This window comes from Mauremys reevesii, linkage group 10 (genome assembly GCF_016161935.1).
Source record: "Mauremys reevesii isolate NIE-2019 linkage group 10, ASM1616193v1, whole genome shotgun sequence".
NCBI classification, from domain to species: domain Eukaryota; kingdom Metazoa; phylum Chordata; order Testudines; family Geoemydidae; genus Mauremys; species Mauremys reevesii.
Genome location: NC_052632.1, coordinates 84929993 through 84951485, shown reverse-complemented (window position 1 = coordinate 84951485; position 21493 = coordinate 84929993). Strand labels below are relative to the sequence as shown.

Sequence of the window (21493 nt, the reverse complement as noted above, 5' to 3'; positions counted from 1 at the left end):
CTGCGAAAGTGTGGACTGACGCCCATGTTACCACTCTACAGATCTAAGAGATAGAGACATTCTTGAAGAAGGTGATGAAAGAAGAGATTGACTTGCTGGAGTGTGTATGAACAGTCTGGAGGGGTCATGTTGCAAACTTGGTAACACTGTCTGATGCAATCTGAGACTCACATGGAGAGCCTTTGGGCTGATGTTGCGGAGAGCGCAGATCTTTCTGTAATGGAGAGGAAAAGCCTAGGGGACTTCTTGAAGGCCTATGTCCTATCCAGGTAGAAGGCCAGGGTTCTCCTGACATCTAGAGCATGTAATATAGCCTCCCTCTTGTCTTGGTGAGGCTTGAGGTAGAAGATTGGAAGGTGAATTAATTGATTCATGTGAAACAGAGAGGTTACCTTTGGGGTGAATTTTGGATGTGGCGTGAGCATAACCATGTCCAGAAAAATCACTGTGTAGGGGCGCTAAGCCATCAGAGCTGCTCTCTGTCCTATTCTCTTAGCTGAGGTAATCGCCATCAGGAAGGCCACTTTCATTGACAGGTGCATCAGCAAACAGATGGCCATGGGTTCAAAGGGAGGCCTAGTCAGTTCTTTCAGCACCAGGTTTAGGTGCCAAGTAGGGATAGGAAGTCAAAGTTGTGGGAAGAAGTTTACTACATCTCTGAGGAACCTTTTAGTAGTTAGGTCTGACAGGACTGAGTAGCCCTCTACAGGTTGGCAGAAAGCTGTTATAGCCACTAGGTGACTCCTAAGAGAGCTTAGATATAGTCCCAACCATTTTAGGGTCAAAGCATAGTCTAGGATATACGGAAGAGTTGTGAATGTTGGGGAGATTTATTAGGACATGCGCTAAATCTGAAACCTGGACCATTTCTGCAGGTAAGTATGTCATGTTGAGGACTTCCTATTGCGTAATAGTACCTCTTGTACCTCCCTTGAACAGGAGCTTTCTAGGTGTTGGAACCAAGCAGAAGCCAGGCCTTGATGCAGAGAATCCCCAAGTTTGGATGCTGAGTACATCCTCCATTCTGCAAGAGGAGGTGCAGGATGGCCAGAAGAGGAATCAGCGGGCATGTCACAAGCTGTGCCAGGTAAGGGTACCAGGTCTGTCTCAGCAAAGTAGGAGTAATCAAAATGACAAGCTCCGTCCCCTTTTATTTTCAGCAGGACCTTCAACGGTAGGGAAAATGGAGGAAAGGCATAGAGAAGGTCCTTGGTCCAGGGGAGGAGGAGAGCAGCGCCCAGGGAGTGCTGTCCCATCCCCATTCTGGAGCAGTAGCATGGACATTTCTTGTTCAGGCGAGTAGTGAAAAGGTCAGATGCTGGGGGACACCATCCACAGAATAGGTTATGAAGCACTGTCAGATGTATCTCCCACTCATGGTCATGTGGGAATTTGCAACCGAGAGATTGTCTACTATTGAGTTTTGTTCACCTGGGAGGTAAGCCACAGACAGTGTAATGTTGTGGGAGATGCACCATTACTTCTGTGCATAGGGAGGTGTAGCAGGGTGGTTACCCCGCTCCTGCCCTGAAGGGCTTAAAACAGCCCTGGGGAAAGGTTGTGGCTGGGAGCTGCTAAGCTGGGCTGATTGGGAAGTGGCTGCAGCTGTGGCCATGCCCCAGTCAGGCCCAGCTGGCCCCTATAAGAGGCTGTGAGCCAGAAGCCCAGGGGTCGGTCTCTGCCTTTAGAGGGAGAAAGGCCTGGCTGCTAGGAAGTATACCTGGGTACCTAAGGTGGAGCAGGGCTGGGGGAAGGCAAGAGGGGCTGGGGAGCTCTGGCCTGGAAACCCCCCAGGCTGCAGGCCTAGGGTAAGGCCAATTGGTTCCTGGGATTGCAAAGGGGCAGCCCACGGGTAGGCAGAGGCAGCAGGTCCAAACCCATTTGCCTGTGATGAGTGGCTGATACACTGCAGTCTGCCCCAGTGAATGGGGGCTAAGTGATGACTGGCAGTAGCCAAGACTGAGGTGAGGTGGGGATAGAGGGTTGGGGGTTCCCCAGGGAGGGGAGACCCAGATTGGTGGGGTACTACCAGGGGGCAGCACCCCAGTTAAAGGGGCACCGGGGTCCAGGGAGGGACACAGGGGCCAGAGGACAGGCGGATCACCGGCCTGCAGAGGGCGCTCCGGAGCTGGAACGAGCTAATTCCTGGAAGTCACCAGCAGGAGGCACCACAAGGGTAAGTTTGCACATCTACAAGAAGGTGACTGGCTTCCCTTACCAACTGATGTAGTACATATAGGCTATGTTGTCTGTTAGGATCTTTGTGTGTGATACTGTGATGGAAATGGGCACAGGCGTTCCTGACTGCTCTTAGCTTGAGGAAATTGATGTGAAGCGACCACTTGCCTTGTGTCATGAGGCCATTTAGATGTGCACTCCATCAGTGGTGAGGAGCAATGGCACTGATGTTTGCCAGAAGGGGACCCCTTTGCAAATGTTGGCTGAGTCCTTCCACCAGTATGAGGAGTTTTTGATCCTGGTGGATGGTGACAGGGATTTGTCCAGCCTGTCCTTGTTTGGTCTGTAAACCAAGCTGAACCACATTTGGAGGCATCTGCGAAGCATGGCATGTGGTATTACCGCCATGCATGCTGCCATATGCCTCAAGAGTTGGAGACAGAGTCTGGCTGGTATTTGTGGGCTGTTTTGAACGGTGTCTATGAGAGTGACTAAGGATAGGAACCTGTGGTGAGGTAAGAGGGCTTTGGCCTGTAACAAATCAAGGTCGGCCCCTCTGAATTTCAGGTGTTGCAGTGGAGTGATGGTTGACTTTTAGGTGTTGATCTGTAGACCCAGTTCGGTAAACAAGTGTATTGTAGCTTCAGTGACTTGGTGAGCCTCTTGGAGAGATTGACAATTGTCCAGTTAAGGGTAGATCATTATCCCTTGAGAACATAAACAAGCAAGGTTAACCAGTGAGTGTCTATGCTGACAAGTGTAAAGTCTCTGGGTTTGGGTAGAAGACTGGACTGCAGTCTGAGAACTGATGTCAGGAATGATCAGGAGCTGAAGAGTCAGCTGGAGTGAAAAATGAACAACATCTGAAACCAAAACTGACAAGCCCAAGTAGGGGCTATTAGCATTTTTGAGCTTTCTCCAGACATTTTCCTGAGCACTATGGGGATTAATGGGACAGGTGGAAAAGTGTGCAACAGTTATTGATCCCACTGCTAAAGATCCTGGACTCATTCCTCTCCAGGAGCAAAATATAGATAATTTCTTGGTGAACCTATTTGCTATAAATATCAACAACAGAACCCCTACCGCCCCAGTCCTGAAACAGAAGACTCAGAACTGAGATTTTTAGCTCCCATTTGTTGGAGATGGAGCCTTTCCAGATGAGGAAATCAGCTAAATCATTTTGAATTCCTGAAAAACGAAGAGTTGGATATGATGATAAATGCACCATTCCCATAAGAGGATTGCTTCCTGATAGACAGGATGATCTTGCACCCCAAGGACCTGTTTATACAATTCATCACCATCATATTGTCCATCAGGATTTAGATGGTGGAGTTCTGAAGCATGGGCAGGAATATTTTGCAAACTAGATGAATGGGCCATCTACTCTAATGCATTTATATGTAAATGCAACTCCTCTCGGGACCATCAATCCCTGCTTAGATGCATCTCTTACAATAGTCTTTTGCGGGAAGGGTTGATGGAATGGGGACTCTGACAGACCTGAAGGGGGTCTTTATCCACCAATGCAGAGACTCCAGAATTTTCAAGGTCACATGCATTGGCAGTTCCAGTGTGTGTCTGACTGATAAACAGATGAACCTGTAGAAACATCAAATCTAAAAAGGGATGCCAACCTTTTTTTTTCCTTTTTCTTTAAGAAAAATGGAAGTAGAACCCCTTGGCACAGGCACCATCTTGATCACACATCAGTGAAGATGACTACCTATTTCAACCAGCAGTAGTTTGTTGTGACAAGGGTCCCTGAAAAGGGAATTGGCATAGACTGAAATTAGACAAAGTACTCATGTTGAATCATGTCTAAAACTGACTAGTCAATTGCAATGTTCCCTCTAATTTTTTCCATTCATGTGCAGAATGAATTTTGTTCTGTGCACAAATTATCAAGGTAATATGCGGATGTGCGCCACCAGTAGAAACAAAAAGCTTAGATATAATAAATATATTTTTAAAAAGTTGCCATTGGGATAATTACTTCAGCCAGGACAGGTTAGGCATTTTAGAACTCACTACTCAAAGAACTAAATTTAAGCATAAGAGAAATAAAAATTATGAAATATAGACGAATCAAAAAATTCAAACAGCATGTTGGAAGAATAAAACTACAGAGAATATATGTGCATTGCAGGAAATATCAAGAAGTAACACCACCACCACAAGTATGTGTTGGGAGGTGAGTGTGAAAGAGTATGTGTGAGACAGACACTCTCACACTGCACATGTGTGTGTCTGAGACATGCACTGCCTCTTTAAGTACATTCACAGCCTAGCAAGACTCCCCAGAGGACAGCAGCTGCCCTGGGGAATCCTTCAGGTAATCAATATTGCTAACTCTCATGCTATATGGTGCTTTTCCTTAAAGCCCTAGTGTGTATACACAGGCACAGAAGTATGTATAACAGCATGCCCTTGAGTTGTGGGAGAAGTGGAGTGGCTTCCTCCCATGCTGACTAGTCAGGGGACTAAAACTATCTATACGCCCAAAGTGTGGCGTCCTGGCTGACAGCTCTGACATGGAGCAGTGCACCGATAGAGAAGTCAGGCCATTGCCCCAGTCCTGGGCAACACGGATCCAGGATGGAAGAACACATCTCCCAGACCGCATTCCTCACTGAAACTCCCACCCTCTTTCCCCCACCCTTATTCTACAGAGGACCCAGCCCTCTCTCTCTCTCTCTCTCTCTCTCCACAGAGGCAGCTCCTCTGTGAAAGGTACTGTTACTTTAGTGTTTACACATCAATTTACAGTGTTATGTCTCTGTATTCACAATGGAAAAAGAAACTCAGGGATTGTTTCAGTTAAAGCGCAGTATTTCAGATGGCAAAATGCAGCCCAAATGGTGGAGATTCACTAAAATCCTGAGCGCTACTGTTTCTTTTCAGCCCTATGATTTGCTGCTGTATGTTGCCCTTTTAAGTAGATTGGCACTCAAAGCAGACACAGCAGCAAGCAGCCACCAGCAGGCTCCCTCAGTCCCACTCCTGAGCCCTGTCATTCCCCGCTGCCCTGGCTCGGCAGAGATGGGGTACGGGGGTGGGGGTGGGGGAAGAGGGACACCCTGACATCAGCACCCTCCTTCCCCCTCACACTGCAAAGCAAGTGGGAGGCTCCCGGGAGCAGCAGCAGCAGCGTGACTGTGGGCAGAAGCACACCTGAAGTGCGCAGCACTGGATAGTTTGTTGGGCAGCCGCCTGGCCATGCAGCTTAGAGGGAACTTAGGGAAGGGCCTCTCTCTTTCAGATAAGAAAGCTCTTACAAGCATCCCAAAGGTCTCTGATAACAGTGAGGGCACCTCAGGCCTTTGTCTAGACAAAGATAGTGGCTCAGACTCTGCTTCCTCTTCTGGAAAGGACACAGAGCTCTAGAGAATGGAGGCCCTCTTGAGTCCTTCAGGTATGAAGTGCCTCATCTGTACTTAAGCTGAAAAGGTCTGGACCTTCAAAAGGTAAGTCCCTGATCACAGTTTGGACTTCTAACAGTGATCTGTGGATAGTTAATACCACCATAGCTATAGCCCTAGCTGCAGGATCAGAATCATCTAATGATGCTTGAAGAGCTGTCTTTGGCATGAAGTGCACCCTCCTATGGCCACATTACTTAGCTCTTTCTTAATATCATGCAGGAGTTTTTTGTTCATTTGCATAACCCTGTTCTTCTGGAGAAAATTGTACTTGGCCAACAAAGCTTGATAATTGCTTATCTGCATCTGAAGGCTAGCTGAATATACTTTCCTAACAAGCAGGTCCATTTTCTTGGGGTCTTTCTCCCTGGGAGTCAACTTGGGGGGGGGCACATTGCTTGGATATTTGTGGGTACTTGTAACCCTAAGAGACAGTGGGATTAGATGTGCAAAGAAATATTCAAACCTTTTGGGAAGTATTTGACATTTATGATCTCCTTTCTTAGATGTTGCCACAATTGAGGCAGGGGTTTGCCACAGTTCTTTAGCAGCAGCGAGTACTACCTTATTGAATGGCATGGCCAAATGGTCCAGAGACTGAGAATCCTCTTGAACCATCCCAAGAGAAATGTCTAAAAAGCCTTGGCCTTCCTCTTAAGAAAGTCTTGAAAGGCACTGAAATCTATCATAGCAGATGATGACAGAACAAATGCTTCATCCAGAGATTAAGAGGATACTGCAAGCAGACAGAGCTGAAAGTTATATTCCTCCAAAGGCTCCCCTTCATCCTCTCCAAAATGAGGAACCTGTTCAACCTCTTGCATGATAGGTTGATCTGCAGAATGTACAGGCTTGGATGGTTCCTTATGAAGGGACTGATTCCTTCACCTTAACGTAGAAGAGTCAGGACCTGGAAATTGCTGCGGGTTCAATCCTGGCCAGTAAGGTCACAACTATGTCCCATAATGATAAGGCCTGGAATACCAAAGTAGTGGAAACAATGGCATTTGAGTCCTGTCAGAAGATGAAACTTTCTCTTCAGAGGTCCCCTCTTCGCCTCCCTTTCCAGGATCATATCTGGAGAATGAGGATAAAACAGAGAAGTACTCCTATTGTCACAAGAGGAGTCAGAATAGTAGAACTTCTCCATAGAATCCCTGTATCTCTTAAGAGACAGCCATTGGTACCAGTGATGAAGGTCAAAGGGATATCTTCATGTCTAGTACCTTTGGTTCCAGTACAGAAACTATCTTCGAACACACAGAAAGCAGAGAAAAGTCCGTTAGAGGAGAATCCAGTTCTGGAGTGATCATTAAGTCCACTGGAGCTATAAAAGAACACTGCAAAATAATAGGGACTGGTACCAATGTAATCAGCACCAAGCTTGCTGGTACTGAAGTGGTTGACACAGCTGTAAGCACAGTTCCAAGGAAATCAGTGATAGATGGCTCTGCAGCCAATAGTACTAATGAGCTGGTAGGGACAGCAGAAGATTGCTAGTGTGATTGTGAGGTAGAGAAACAGACCTTAAAAGGGTCTGGTGGTATACTGTGCCAGTTTGATTTTAAGGAAATCAACTTGGAAGCCTCAGCGTAATGTAATTTGGATTTTTTTTCTTTGTTGGTATTGGAAACTTTGACCAACACAAGGTGTCTCTGCCTTCAGCAGGTGGGATTTTTCTGACTGACCTAGGAAGGAAAAAGGATAATCCCAGAATGTTTCAGAGCAGCATGAGGTTTTTAGGGGCTTGTCTTCACTGAAGACTTAACTTGAACTCAGCCGTGATTTCTTCCCACAGCACTCTTCAAGTGCACACAGCCACACACTTCTATCAGTGCTACACAGCATAATAGCCACCATTCCCTGAGCTACAGAGCAGACAAAGAGGTAGGTTTTAATGTGTATTGTTATCTTGAGGTAACTGCAGTGCAGTTGTGCAGTCACAACAGTTGGGACACAATGGTCCTCCAATCCCTTTCCATAAACCCCCAACTGGAAGTAGACTATCAATCTGCCTCTGCTCAGCATCCATCTTGCAGTTCGCCTGCTGGCAATTTCTCCAGCTTCGCACATTTCTAGTGTTTCATACAACACAACAATGCCCATTAATAAGCCCTTGTGCCAGTGTATAACCATCAGAGTGGGCAGACAAGTTGTCGTACAACATCTGTGAATGCAAACAGAGGCACAGTAAATTGTGGTGCTATAAGTCCTCGGATAAGTACCCAGACAGCTTTATTGCTTGGTGCAACCACATACAGTACCAGTATGGATGCAGGTGATGACAACATTGTAATGTGGTCGTGCTATTCTGGGTTAGGCTATCACCAGTTAACTTACTCAGTAATTGCTTACTCCCATGCTTAGCATGCAGTGAAGGCACAGCCTTGAATGCAGAAGACCTGTTAACACCTAGAGTGGTTTCCCTGGTAGCTAGGAAACTGATAGACAATGGCTTTAATGGAATAGCATTCTCTAGAGAGGGAGCTTCAGAGTCTGACATGTTCCTTGTAAATTTCTCTGTGAAGAAAACTTTCAGAAAGGCATCATAAACTCTGAGTATGCTTTGAAAATGACATGCAAATTGCATACTTGTCAGTTATGTGAGATTCCCTCAAGCAGAATAAACATTTTGCATGAGCATCGCTTGCAGGCATGGGTGAGTCACAAGCTAGGCAGATTTTAAAATCTGGGGACCAAGACTCAGCCATGTGTGAATCATGGTATCAAGGGAAAAACAAAAAAAGTTATTTGTGTGTGTTTGGGGGGAGGGTGGGGTTCTTTTGGCCAATAGGCTCTAACAACTTGAACTTTTAGAACTATTGAGAATAATCTTTACTACTACTATCTGTGATATAGCAGGGAAGCAGAAGGATTCTGTGTTGCTCCAACTCACTGCCTTGGCAGGGAGAAGGAAACCGAGTGGTACTTGGGGCTGTTCTGCCCTTTATACACTCAGGGTGGGGCACAGACTTCTATTGTCACTGATGGTTAAAAGATTCCAGACTCTCACGCAAGGGGTGCGGACGCTTACAATGGAACCCATGTGGACAAAAGCTCAAAGAACAGAAGGTGCCATTTCTACAGAGTTACTTTTCAAAGTAGAACCACTTTAAGATGTCTGGTTATTTACTGTCATATTTCTTAGGGTTCAAGAAAATCCCAAGAGAGTTCTAAGCATTTTAATAGAATATGGTTTCCTAAATAAATCTACTATACAATGATTGTGACATCAGCAGAAACTTGATCTCACCACCCAGTACTGAGCTGCCCATAACTAATACCTTCATAACATTCTAAACTTAAGACTTCTACAAGCAATTCTCCTACAATGCCAGATTTCTAATAAAGCCCTACTAAAAGAAATACATAAATGAAGGTAAATTTATACACATTTTAAAAAAACTCTTGTGATTACATAAAAGACAAAGAAAACAATACAGGAAACAGTGCCCCTCTTCCCTGTAAGTAATTAAAATATTAAATAGCATTGTTTATTGACCTTTGCGGAATCTCCCATACATTACTGGCAGGGAAACTAAACTCCTGAACTCTTTTATAGTCTTTCTTCTATCCTAGTGTTTCATGGACACCTTCTCCCTGTCAGAATGCATGGACCAATTTCCTCCCCCTTCCCATTCACAACTATTTCTATGCAAAAATATTAGAAAATGTATTTTTAGGGTTTTTTTGGTTTTTTTTTAAACATAACTGGAAACAAGAAGAGCCAGCATCACATGATCAGACATCTCTCCAGAGACCTTGAGCAAGTGTTCCAGGAACCACCATTTGGGAACCTTTGGAATAGATGACCTAATAGGTCTCGTCTCAACTTTAGATTCTATGGTACAATCTCCACTCCCAATCGCCCCTGCCCATTTGGCTATTTTGTCAAATAGGGGTACAATCTACTTATAGTTAGCAAACCAATTTTGTATATATGACAGAATATTCTCATCCAAACAACAAGATTGTAATTCTTCTTTGGGGCTCTTTAGAGACCCAATTAAAAGCTTTTAGAAAGGTTAAACATTTCCCTATAACAACCAAAATTAGTTTTAAAAAGGGACTCAAGATAAATATTAACTGCACCCTTAGCTGTGTTGTCATCACCACTTTAGATTATCTAAACTAGACTTTAAGGGTATGTCTACACAGCAAAGAAAAACCAACGGCTGGCCTATGCCAGCCAACTCGGGCTCGTGGGTCTCGGGCTGCAAGGCTGCCTCATTGCTGTGTAAACTTCTGGGCTCGAGCTGGAGCCCGGGCACTAGAACCCTGTGTGGGTGTGTCACTCTGTCTGTGTCTGTCCCCCAAGCTCCGGCTCCAGCTCGAGCCTAGAAGTCTACACAGCAATCAAACAGCCCCACAGCCCGAACCCTGCAAAACTGAGTTGGTTGGCACTGGCCAGTCGTGGGTGTCCAGTTGCTGTGTAGACACACCCTAAATAGTCTTTTCACCATTTCTGCTCTTTGTCCAAGCTGAGTAGAAATGTAAAATGTAAAAACTGGACTAAGTCAGTTTTACTTTTGTTTATATAGTCTCCTACACACTGTTATTTACAAGCAGAGCCACACTCAGGACTGTTTTTTAAATCCTACTCCCACCCTGCAATATCCACTCCCATTCCCACATTGTTTCTTGCATTTGTATCCCACTCCCACCCACAAAAACCTTAGATCCCGCAAGACAGAGATTCCCCCGTGTGTTTTCTCTCTCTCATATATTATATAAAAAAATGGAATTCAGACAATTTTTACCACTAAAGGAATAAAACTAATGTTGCTTAAATCATGTAAAAACATACTTTAACTCCTGTTATGGAAATCAAACCTCTTTCTATCCCTTGCTTAAATTTAAGTATTATAACCTTTATTTTAAAAAAAGAAAAACTTGCTTTACATCGCTGAAATCCTATTTATGACAAACTGACAACAGATTTAGTGTTTTCCCACAAATTGTCACAATATGGTTTTTTTGCCCACCCAATCCTCCCTGCAACAAAGTACATTTTACCAATCCTGCTATTATAGCAGCAGGCCCTGCAGGACCCATAGAATCTCAGTCCCGCTGCAGGCTCTATTCACAAGCACTAGTTTGATTTTGAATCATAACACAGCAGAGGAATATTTATACTCACAAAAAAATTGTTTTTTTACAAAAACTACATGTTTAATCATATTTAAACTATATCACAAGTGAGCTTTACCAAAAAACAAAAACAAACTACTCTTATCACATACCATTGCAAATATGCTGGTCCCAATTAAGTACCTTACCTGTGAATTATTCCCTTTCCATGCAAGTACTCTAATGCTGATACAATTTCAGCAGTATAAAACCTGGTACAAGTCTCATCAAATGAGCCAATTTTGCGAATGTATTTTAGAAGCTCTCCATTTTTGGCATAGCTAAGTCCAAAATCTGAACATAAAGTTAAGGATTATCATTAGGACATTTTAAAACAAACTCAAACTTATTTTTGAGGACTATAATCAAAATAAGATTGAATGAGAACTATGGAAGGAATATAGAGCCTAATTCCAAAACTGTGTTAGTACTAATTCAAGCCAACATTTTCTGACACTACTCTCCATTTTTATAGCACACAATTATGGTAATTTAGATGCTTAAATGGTCTATTTTGAGACATAGTTAATGACATGTCTAAATCATTTAAATAACTGGATTAAAACTTCACCTACAGCTATTAGCTCCTGCAAAAATAGAGACCCAGTTATGGCCAGGCTGAAAATTTGCCCTAAGAGTCATACCATCTGACTGCCATTTGGAGAGTTATACAAATGCACTAGTTTCAGTCCAGTTTGTAGTGAGCAGGTGTCCACATTACAAAAAGAGACTACTACATCCTGCCTATTGTTGGTAGCCTCAGCAAGTATATCATGAAGGATAAAATGAACCCTGGAAGGAGACTAGATCTATCCTTTCACCCCTAGAAAGCACCACTACAGAGCAGAAAGCTCAGAGGGAAGTTTGCCATAGCCTGGTATTGTAACTATTCTATGAATAAAAAGGGACCTCAGATTCCAGCGCTCTGAAGACAGAATACTTACCAACATAAAATTAACTTGAAATAAACAAACCTTTAAGAATGGTTGGAGAGAGATGACATGGGGAATAAAGACTACACGTTCCTGTTGGGACACAGGATCTCCTCTTCACACTGTAACCAATGACCAGTCAGGTCTCTTGCACAGTAATTCTAAGAACTTCTACTAAAAGGCCCAAGCAGAACCTCTTCAATGCCTTATCCCCATTATTCAGATTACTCTACAAGCCATTTTAGATGAGAGAAGCTTAACAACTCTGATGATTTAATGGACAGAAATTACTGAATATAAGAAAGGAACATGGCCAAGCCTTTTTTTAAAATTCAGTTTTTGTTTTACCGCCTGTATCAAAAGTAAAATATTGTAAGAAAACAAATTTTAAATAAATCAACTTAAACACAATCTTTTCTCCTACTAATTTTGACACTGCTAATACAGTTAATACTGAGTTTTCCCTGTTCATCTCTTATAAAGTACAGATATATTCAGTTTAATTTTTTAATTTGTATTCTAGCATTAATGATGTTAGTAGAGTTCAGGATAGAGTTGCCAGGTGCCCAGTTTTCGACCAGAAAGTCAGGTTGAAAAGGAGAATGGGCAGTGTCCAGTCAGATGTACTGACCAGACACCAAAAGTCCAGTTAATGTGGGGGAGGTGTGTCATCAACTCACGCCTGCCCCGGCATAGCCAGGGCTGCCTCCTACCTGCAGGCAGGCTTCACATCAGACTGCAGTGGCTCCTGTCCCAGTCCTGGACCTGGTTGGGGGATTGAGGTGGTGATGATCCAGCCAGGAGAGGGAGATTGTGGGGCCTTGGGAGAAGAGGCAGAGTAGGGGATGGGACCGGGGGAGGGGGGGAGGGGAAGAGGTAGAGCAGGGAGTGGGGCCTCAGAGTCCGGTTTTCAGTCAATAGGAAGTTGGCAACCCTACGTTTGGTATTTCTGTTCTGCCTCTTGGTAGTTTTGCAGCAGAACACAATATGGTAGCTCCTATATAAAAAAAAATGACTACAAAAATAGTTTCTTGGAAAAACACTACTGGCTTAAAAATATTTTAAAATGTATCGTTTCTGCCATGTGGTGGTAATTTAAAGGGACATTAAATTTTGGGTGTAGGCTATATTACTAGGTCTATTTAAACTGGCATGTACAAATAGTGTTACATAAACTTATGAGACCTCCTGTTTGAAAATACTTTACATATTTGTGGTTTAATATCTACTCAAGAATTCAAGTAGCTATTTCAATAATGACTAGATGCTAAAGAGTTTATCACACCAAAGAAAGTGCTACTCAGTTTCTTTCCATGTTTTTCTTATTCCAGTAAAGAACTATAGGTTTTAATGAAATAATTCACTTGCTACTTTCAAAACACTTCGTAATAAATATTTAATTCAAAAGGATACACAGCTTTTCATCATCCTGAAATGTGAAGTAGAGTTTCACAAAGAAAGGGTGATCCAGACGGGACATTACATCTCTCTCTCTGGTCACATAGGGGACCTTATTTTCTTTTATGATATGACGTTTTTCTAGAATTTTAACTTGAAGACGAAGAAGAAGAACAATGAAAATGCAGAGGACTTCAGCCCAAACGAGGCGTCTTGTAAACTAAGTAGTTTTGCAAACTGACTGGTTAGATAACATTGACACTCTAAAAAATGCCAAACTTCCATGATTAATAGTTGCTTCCACTCTTCCCTCATTAGTGGGGAAGGAGGTAACAGAATAATTTAAAGTGAATATAGGTAAAGACACCAATTTCAATGTTATGCCTAAAACATTTAGCTTGAAGGAATCATTACTTACTGGCATATTCTCTGGAAGTTGCCAATTCTCGGGCCAAGACAACCTGGTTTAGGGGGAAAAAGCCCACAATGTAACTGGTTCATTAAAAAGATATACAAGGATGCCAACTTGGTCTTCATTCCCAGTCACAGTTTGAATTTTGTATTAACCTCAATCCCTTTGCCAATAGAGGTTTAATTAACCCCTTGCCACATACATTCCACATCATCGCTCTAAATCAGCAAATCAATTAAGCATGTTCTTAAGTCCCATTGAACTCAAGGTATTTAAAGTTCAGTACACGCTTAAGTCTTTTGCTGAACGAGGGCCTCTAACACCACCGGGTAATCAATAAACTAGACTTTATTCTCCTCTTCAGGGTTACAACATAATATGCTACACTAAATCACTGATGATCTTTCTACAAGAAGACATGCATCTCTGCTGTGTGTTTCAGGCAAATTTAGCAAAAATATTTCCTGAAGTTATTTTTCTTTTTATGTGCTTTAAAATAAATAAATAAAATGCTGCCATTGTATGTTTCCATGTCCTGCATAGTGTCCTTGAGCTTTTTAATCAATTTATCAATAAGATTAAGAGTTAGAAGCAGCAGAAAGGCTTTCAAATGTAGCCTACAATTTGACAAGATAAAACAGTTCACTGATGAAAAAGGGTGGAAGAGTTCCAAACAGCAGTGGTGAAAGGGGTTAGGAGGCTGGGGGGAGAAGAGGCTTTCAAGACAATCTTTCCAAATTTTTTAAAAGAAAAAAAAGTTTCAGAAGGAATGTGTTAGTGGAATGCAAGTGAATTTACAGTCTGTATGGAATAAGAGGGAGGGGGATAGCTCAGTGGTTTGAACATTGGCCTACTCAACCCAGGGTTGTGAGTTCAATCCTTGAGGGGGCCACTTAGGGATCTGGGGCAAAAATCAGTACTTGGTCCTGCTAGTGAAGGCAAGGGACTGGATTTGATGACCTTTCAAGGTTCCTTCCAGTTCTAGGAGATAAATAATATATGGAGATATACCTATTATTATTATAGAAGTTTCATAATAGGGGAATTTTGATCAGATACACACACAAAACAACAGCTGCACGTACAGTGTCTCCTTGCCTGAATACAAGCAAGAATGTCTCTACTACATCAGATTATCTAGAATGTTCCAGTAACCAGTTTTCATATTAGGTTTCTAACAATGCATTAGGAGGAATATAAGCTATACCTAGTTCTCACATAATCTACACCAAATTATTTTCTATTGTCATACCATGCTTGTTTATATGCCAATTTTTTTTTAAGTTAGAGTAGAATACTCCAACATCTTAATAGCATGTATTTGAAATAAATTAAGTGAAAGTATTATACTTTAAGGCTAATGGTCTTACACCCCCTGAATAGGTTTATGTAAACAGAGTTACACTGCTCCAGAAGTGGGCATTTTGTTGGAAGTTTACTTCTCAATAAAAACTGTAGGAGGGTTGTTCACTTTTCTATTTTCTGAGTGTAAGAGGTCTGAAGTTGACAGAAGCAGATCAATGAGAAGTCAGATTAAAAACAGTCAAGGTTTAAAAATTATGCATTTATAAGAATTTTTTTTCAAACATATAACAATCTTTAAAACATATAGGCCTCAGGCTACAATATTTATTATCAGATTTGGTCAGAAAGAGGGATGTTTTGTTTCTTTTTTTGCAAAATTTCTTCCCCACCCCAGCTCTATCATAATTTCAACATTTTTGAAATCTACTAAACTAGCTCTTTTCAAGATATGTTCTTAATATTTAAATAACATGCCCAGATGTACAGAGCTAGCATTTTGGGGAATGGATATATTTATATTTGTGTTAGAATAGTCAAGTTAGCCAATAGTCAAGAAACAATATAAAACATAAGCCTCAATCTTGCAAAAATGTACTTTAATAACTTTACACATGTGAATAGTCCCACTGAGATCACTGGAACTACTCACATGCATAAATGCTTGCAGAATTGGGGATTTACATCAACTTCTCAATCTCTGCATTGTAGCCAATTCCACCTTTTAACAAAAATTCCACCTTGATAACAAAAATATGAGAAGTTTACAATGACTGAGATAAGCCAACAGATTGCCATAAATCAAAACAATTTAAAAAACACTTTAGCTACTGTGTAGCCAAATTGACACTTACATGCTTATAGTAATATTAGATCTATATAATGAAAAAGCCACTTAAATGGAACTTTAACACTGCTTTGTTAAAGTCACTGGAAAACATGTAACAAAGCTAAGGTCCCAACTGCAACAGTAATTCTGCCACATTGCACTTCTTATACATTTTACTACAAGTCAGTCAGTAATACGGTATATTAAACTACTCATTTAAAATCAGGAAACAAATTGTTGTGTCATGTATCCGGGTAGCCATGTTAGTTTGTATCCATAAAAAACAACAAGGAGTCTAGTGGAACCTTAAAGATTAACAGATTTATTTGGGCAAAAGGTACTATTGGACAAATTATGGTGTGTAATCCTGCCAAGTTAATTTACTATTAAAATCTGACATTAGGATTTCCAGATTTTAGTGAGTATCTATGCAACCATTCATTTCCTGTGTATGTGCACTTGGTTTTAAAAAATACAAATAAAATTAAGGCAGAACAAGAACTTTAACTGAAATCCTTACAGTGGCATCATGTTTTGAGGTGCATTAAATTCTTACAATGGCATAAACCTCTAACTCAGTTCAAATCCTTCAGACCAGATCAAAGTAAATCTTAAATATTTAAAAGAGCATGAGAAACTCCACCACCATAAACGCTTAAGCCACTAAAAATACACATTGGGACAATGTCTTCTGAAAACTTAAAATTCAAGTATTTAAGGCAGAAGGTGCTTTTTATGTGAATTGAAGGATAGATGCACAAAGTGGATGAGCATGTATAAACACCACATCTTGAAGTGTAAACTTAATTACATTTTCTACTGCACACTGAAAACACTCAATTATTCAACCATTGTTTTTTCCAAACTTGGTTGAGGATAAATTTCTCAATGACTATTCTTATGCCAAATTTGAGGTTTCAAAGCTCACCCAAGGAGTTTCTGTAGGAACTAATGGGTAGTAACTTTACAAAAACCAAAAATGGACAAAGTGTTGATTCAGTCTCACAAAACTGAAATGAGCATGTGAACATCTATTGGTCTGCACTTGTTGCCTGACCAGAGTGTTGAAGACAGTGATGGGTGCAGTATAAGAATGTAAGTAGATAGGCTGTCAAACTATTTCCATTGTAACAGCCAGTACTAGGCTTCTGCAATAATTGAGTTACTGAACAATATGCTTAAATATTGTCAGAAGTGATCTTTATTCAAATATAAAAGGAAAGAAAAACCAGAGAACAAAATGTTACTCATCATTACTAATGCATAAAGAGAGTCCTGATCTAGGAAGTCATACAGTAACTCCTCATTTAACGCTGTCCTGGTTAACGTTGTTACATTGCTGATCTATTAGGGAACAAGCTCGTTTAAAGATGTGCAATGCTTCCTTAGAATGTCATTTGGCAGCTGCCTGCTTTGTCCACTGCTTGCAGGATTCTCTGGAAGAGCAGGCCGTACTTGTGGGGATTAGAATTGGGGGGGGCTGGCTCCCCTAAATTCCCTGTAAGGTATGTGCTTGGCAGCTGCCCAGCAGCAGTTCAGCTGTCCCTCCCCCCGCTGCCGTGCCGCTCCTGCCCTCTGCCTTGGAGCTGCTCCCAGGAGCTTCCTGCTTGCTGGGGGAGGGGAAGAGACGGGTGCTGATATCAGGATGTCCCCCACAAAGCGGAGCAGAGGGACAGAAAAGAGGGAGCTGTCTGGAAGTTGTTGCTTCCTGTCTGATCTCCTTAAAAGGGCAACGTACTTGAAGTGGTGTCAGCATACTTAAAGGGGCAATGTGCGTCTCTCTCTCTCTCTCTCTCACTCATGCACACACCCCGCAACACTTTGGAAAGTCAGCACCAGTGCAGCCATGCATGTGCTGTCAGGAAGAGGGAGTGGTGCACTCCAACTGGATAGCGTGGCCTCATCATCATGTTCAGTTTTTGCAGGGAAGTGTTTGCAGCAACTGCCCTGCATCTATTGTGTTTCCTCCCTCAGTCCATGCTGCCTTGTAGAGCGTGACAACAGCGTATTAACCCTTGAGGGCTCAGACGAGTGCTAGTTCATCATTTAACAGCAAGGCATTCCCTGGGAAATATTCCACCGTCTTACTCCATCACCTCAGCCAAGCTTCACATTCATTCATTGCTGTGTACAATATTAAACTGTTTAAAATTGTTTAAAACTTCTACTGTATATTAATATATGGAGATATACCTATCTCACAGAACTGGAAGGGACCCTGAAGGGTCATTGAGTCCAGCCCCCTGCCTTCACTAGCAGGACCAAGTATTGATTTTGCCCCAGATTCCTAAGTGACCCCCCTCAAGGATTGAACTCACGACCCTGGGTTTAGCAGGCCAATGCTCAAACCACTGAGCTATCCCCCTCCATGTCTACAATGTCTTTTGTCTGGCACAAAAAAAAAAAAAAAAAAAAAATCCCTGGAACCTAACCCTCTCTATTTATATGAATTCTTATGGGGAAACTGGATTTGCTTAACATCGTTTCACATAAAGTCGCATTTTTCAGGAACATGACTACAACATTAAGTGAAGAGTTATTGTACTAGATGTTTGACACAAAATATCCATTAGTCTTCATTAAAAAAGTCAATTGTGAACCGCTGCTTAATATAATTACTACTGACAAGGGGGAAGAGAAAAGAAGCCACTAGGAAAAGAACAGGTTAAAGAATAAATTTAGCTAAGTTAGATGTATTCAAGTTGGCAGGATCTGACAAAATGCACTCTTGGGTACTAAAAGGAACTAGCTGAAAATCTCAGAATCATTAGTGATTATCTTTGAGAATACATGAGGTTCCAGAAGACTGAAGAAGGGCAAACATAGTACCTATCTTTAAATAGGGGATGAGAACCAGAGAATTATAGACCAGTCAGCCTAACTTCAATATTTGGAAAGATACTGGAACAAATTATTGATCAGTTTGTAAGCACCCAGAGTACAATAGGGAGATAAGTAGTAGCCAACAATGATTTGTCAAGAACAAATCATGCCAGACCAACCTAATTTCCTTGGACAGGGTTACTGGTCTAGTGCATGGGGAGGAAGCAGCAGATGTGATATACCTTGATTTTAGGTACGGATTTTGCCACAGTAGCATATGATAGTCTGAAAAGCAAACCAGGGAAATGTGGTCAAAATTGCTGTAACATGGGTGCAAAATTGGTCAAAAAAAAGTGTACTCAGAGTAGTTATCAATGGTTCACTGTCTAAGTGGGAGGACATATCTAGTGGGACACTGCAGGGGCCTGTCCTGGGTCCGGTACTATTAAACATTTTTAATGACGACTTGGATAATGGAGAGGAGAGTAAGTTTATAAAATTTGTGAATGACACCAAGCAGGAAGGGGTAATAAGGACTTTAAAGAACAGGATTAGAATTCAAAATGATCTTGACAAACTGGAGAACTGATCTGAAGTCAACAAGATGAAATTCAGTAAAGACAAGTACAAAGTATACACTTTAGAAGGAAAAAGTAAATGTACAAATACAAAATGGGGAATAACTGGCTAACCAGTAGTACTGCAAAAGAGGATCTGAGGGTATATAACAGAACACAAATAGAACATAAGCCAACAATGTGAAGCAGTTGTGAAAAAGGCTAATATTCTGGGGTGTATTAACATGAGTTTTATATGTAAGATATGGGAAGTAACTTTCATTCTACATGGGAACGGTGAGGCCTCAGCTAGAGGAATCTGTCCAGTTTTGGATGCCACGTTTTAAGAAAGATGTGGACAAACTGGAGAGCATGCTAAGGAGAGCAACAAAAATGGTAAGGGATTTACAAAACCTGACCTTTGTGGAAAGGTTAAAAAAAGAAGTGTATGTTTGAATCTTGAGAAAAGAAGAGTTGTGAGGGACCTGATAGCAGTCTTCAAATAGGTTAAGGGCTGTTATAAAAAGGACAGTGATCAACTGTTCTTTATTTCTTGTCCTACCATCATGGACATGATCAGTGTCATCTGCAGCAAGGGACAGCAAGAAAGTATTTCCTAATATCTAAACTAACTACAAGGATTGTTAAGTAGTGGAATATGTTACCAGAGTTGGTGGTAGAATCTCACTCATCACGTTTTTAAGAAGAGGTTAGACAAACACCTGTTGGGGATGGTCTAAGTATAGTTGGTCCTGCCTCAGTGCGGGGGGTGGACTAGATGACCTCTTGAGGTCCCGTCCACCCATTTCTTTCAATGATTCTATGGTTATGTTTTTGTTGAACCAATATAGCAAGGAGCTGAAAAATAGCTATATTACTCACTGTTGAGAAAGATCCTTCACCCAGAATTTTCCCAAATTTGAAATTCTCACGTCGTTTTTTTCGAGGCTGTGGAGGCTGTTGTCCTGAATGTTGCTGTAGGGAGTTTGAACTAGACCTTGATTCAGCTGCAGTTCCCTCCATGTTAGACCCCTTTCTGCTGCCACAGGTGGTAATGACAGATGGAGTGCTGGAATCTGTCTGGTTCCTCACCATTGATGGGGATGGGCAGGAACATATAACCACACTCGACTGGATTGGAACAGCATCATACTGAAAAGAGAGGGTTCAACATATTCATTTAGCTAAATGTATAACTGGAGGGGCTAAGCAGCATAAATGCATGACAATGTACAAAGTGTAAGTATGACATATATCGCAGAGTCCTTCCCCTGAAGAACTATAGTATAAACTTACAAGAAGGTACAATACACTGCTGTACACAACAAAAACAGATCTGCAATGCTTCACAGAACTGGTGAGTCTTCAGAAGTGTAAATATTTATCGAGAGACTATCTGAAGTGTAGAGAGCTGCATGGAAGGAAGCAGGAGCCAGGAATGAGCAAAGGAAGGAGTCAAAACAAACTAGTGTAGAGCACAGGAAGTGGGAGTGGTGTGTAGGAGACTGAGAATAGGTATAGGCTGGGACAGAGCTACTGGAAGTGTGGCCCAATGAACTGGTACTGTAATACAAAGATTTATATCAAAGGAATGAAGATGCAGATATTCTATCCCCCCTCACTCATTTTATACAAATCATACTTTAAGGGAAGATTATGCTTCACCTCCCCTCCCAATACACAGACGCAGAGCTAAGTGTGAACGGACTGATTAAAAGAGAATTTAAGATCTGCCAGTGGCACCAGGTCAGAGTTTGTATCTGTGAGCACATTTCCTTCAGGTTTTTCTCTTTTCCTCCCCTCCTACTTTTTCCAGTTTAAAAAAAGCTTCTGATTTTGCCCAAAGTGCCAAAAAACAAACAAACAATCTGTGCAATCCTGCCCAAACAACCTTAACTGAGCCATCAGACTCTTCAAATTTCCCACATAGTTAAGGATTCACTGAAATCTTGTGAAGAGTTAAAAAATAAAAATGTAAAGGATGAATGGTCTTTTAGACCCAACCCATCATTCTTTGTGGCTGAAAATTTGTCCTTTAGCAGAAACTTTAACTCTGCCCTGTAGTGATATCATGCAACCACCACACTGATCTGAAAGCCATGGAGAGTCTATATTTTTCAAATTTAATTTCTGAAATTAAATTTGAAAGCACGGTTGACACATCCAGGTATTTACTTAACAAGCAACTATAAAGATGAAAAAATCCACTGTCTTTTTATTCCAAAGAACCAAGAAAACTGGACTGAAATATAACAGAATTTAAATATAATTTGGTGGCTTTTAGTTATACACTTTGTTGCTGTCTTCACACAGAAGTTATGATACAAATACTTCAGTAAGTATTTTCCAACCACCACCTAGTAGTTATTGAGCTAGTGTACAGGCTTTACCAGTAACTAAACCCCAAAAGCCCTGGTTACCAAGACATGAATGTTAACATCCCATGTAAACATGTAATCTTATTGTCTTCCTCCTGTGCCTTACTACTTCTTCATTCCTTCTCTGTG

The 21493-nt window shown here is 41.5% G+C and overlaps 1 protein-coding gene across 12 annotated transcripts in view; it reads right to left on the bottom strand.

Moving 5' to 3' along the window:
* The window catches only part of PDPK1 (3-phosphoinositide dependent protein kinase 1), a 148448-nt gene that overhangs the window by 79525 nt on the left and 47430 nt on the right, over window positions 1-21493 (bottom strand). For all 12 annotated transcript variants that reach the window (XM_039493310.1, XM_039493308.1, XM_039493306.1 and 9 more), the window contains 4 exons: window positions 19869-20138; window positions 13482-13524; window positions 13079-13216; window positions 10883-11027 (listed from right to left, as the gene is read on the bottom strand). In XM_039493310.1, coding sequence (XP_039349244.1) covers window positions 10883-11027; window positions 13079-13216; window positions 13482-13524; window positions 19869-20081 — 539 coding nt within the window. In that variant the 5' untranslated portion in view covers window positions 20082-20138. The remainder of the gene's footprint in view (window positions 1-10882; window positions 11028-13078; window positions 13217-13481; window positions 13525-19868; window positions 20139-21493) is intronic.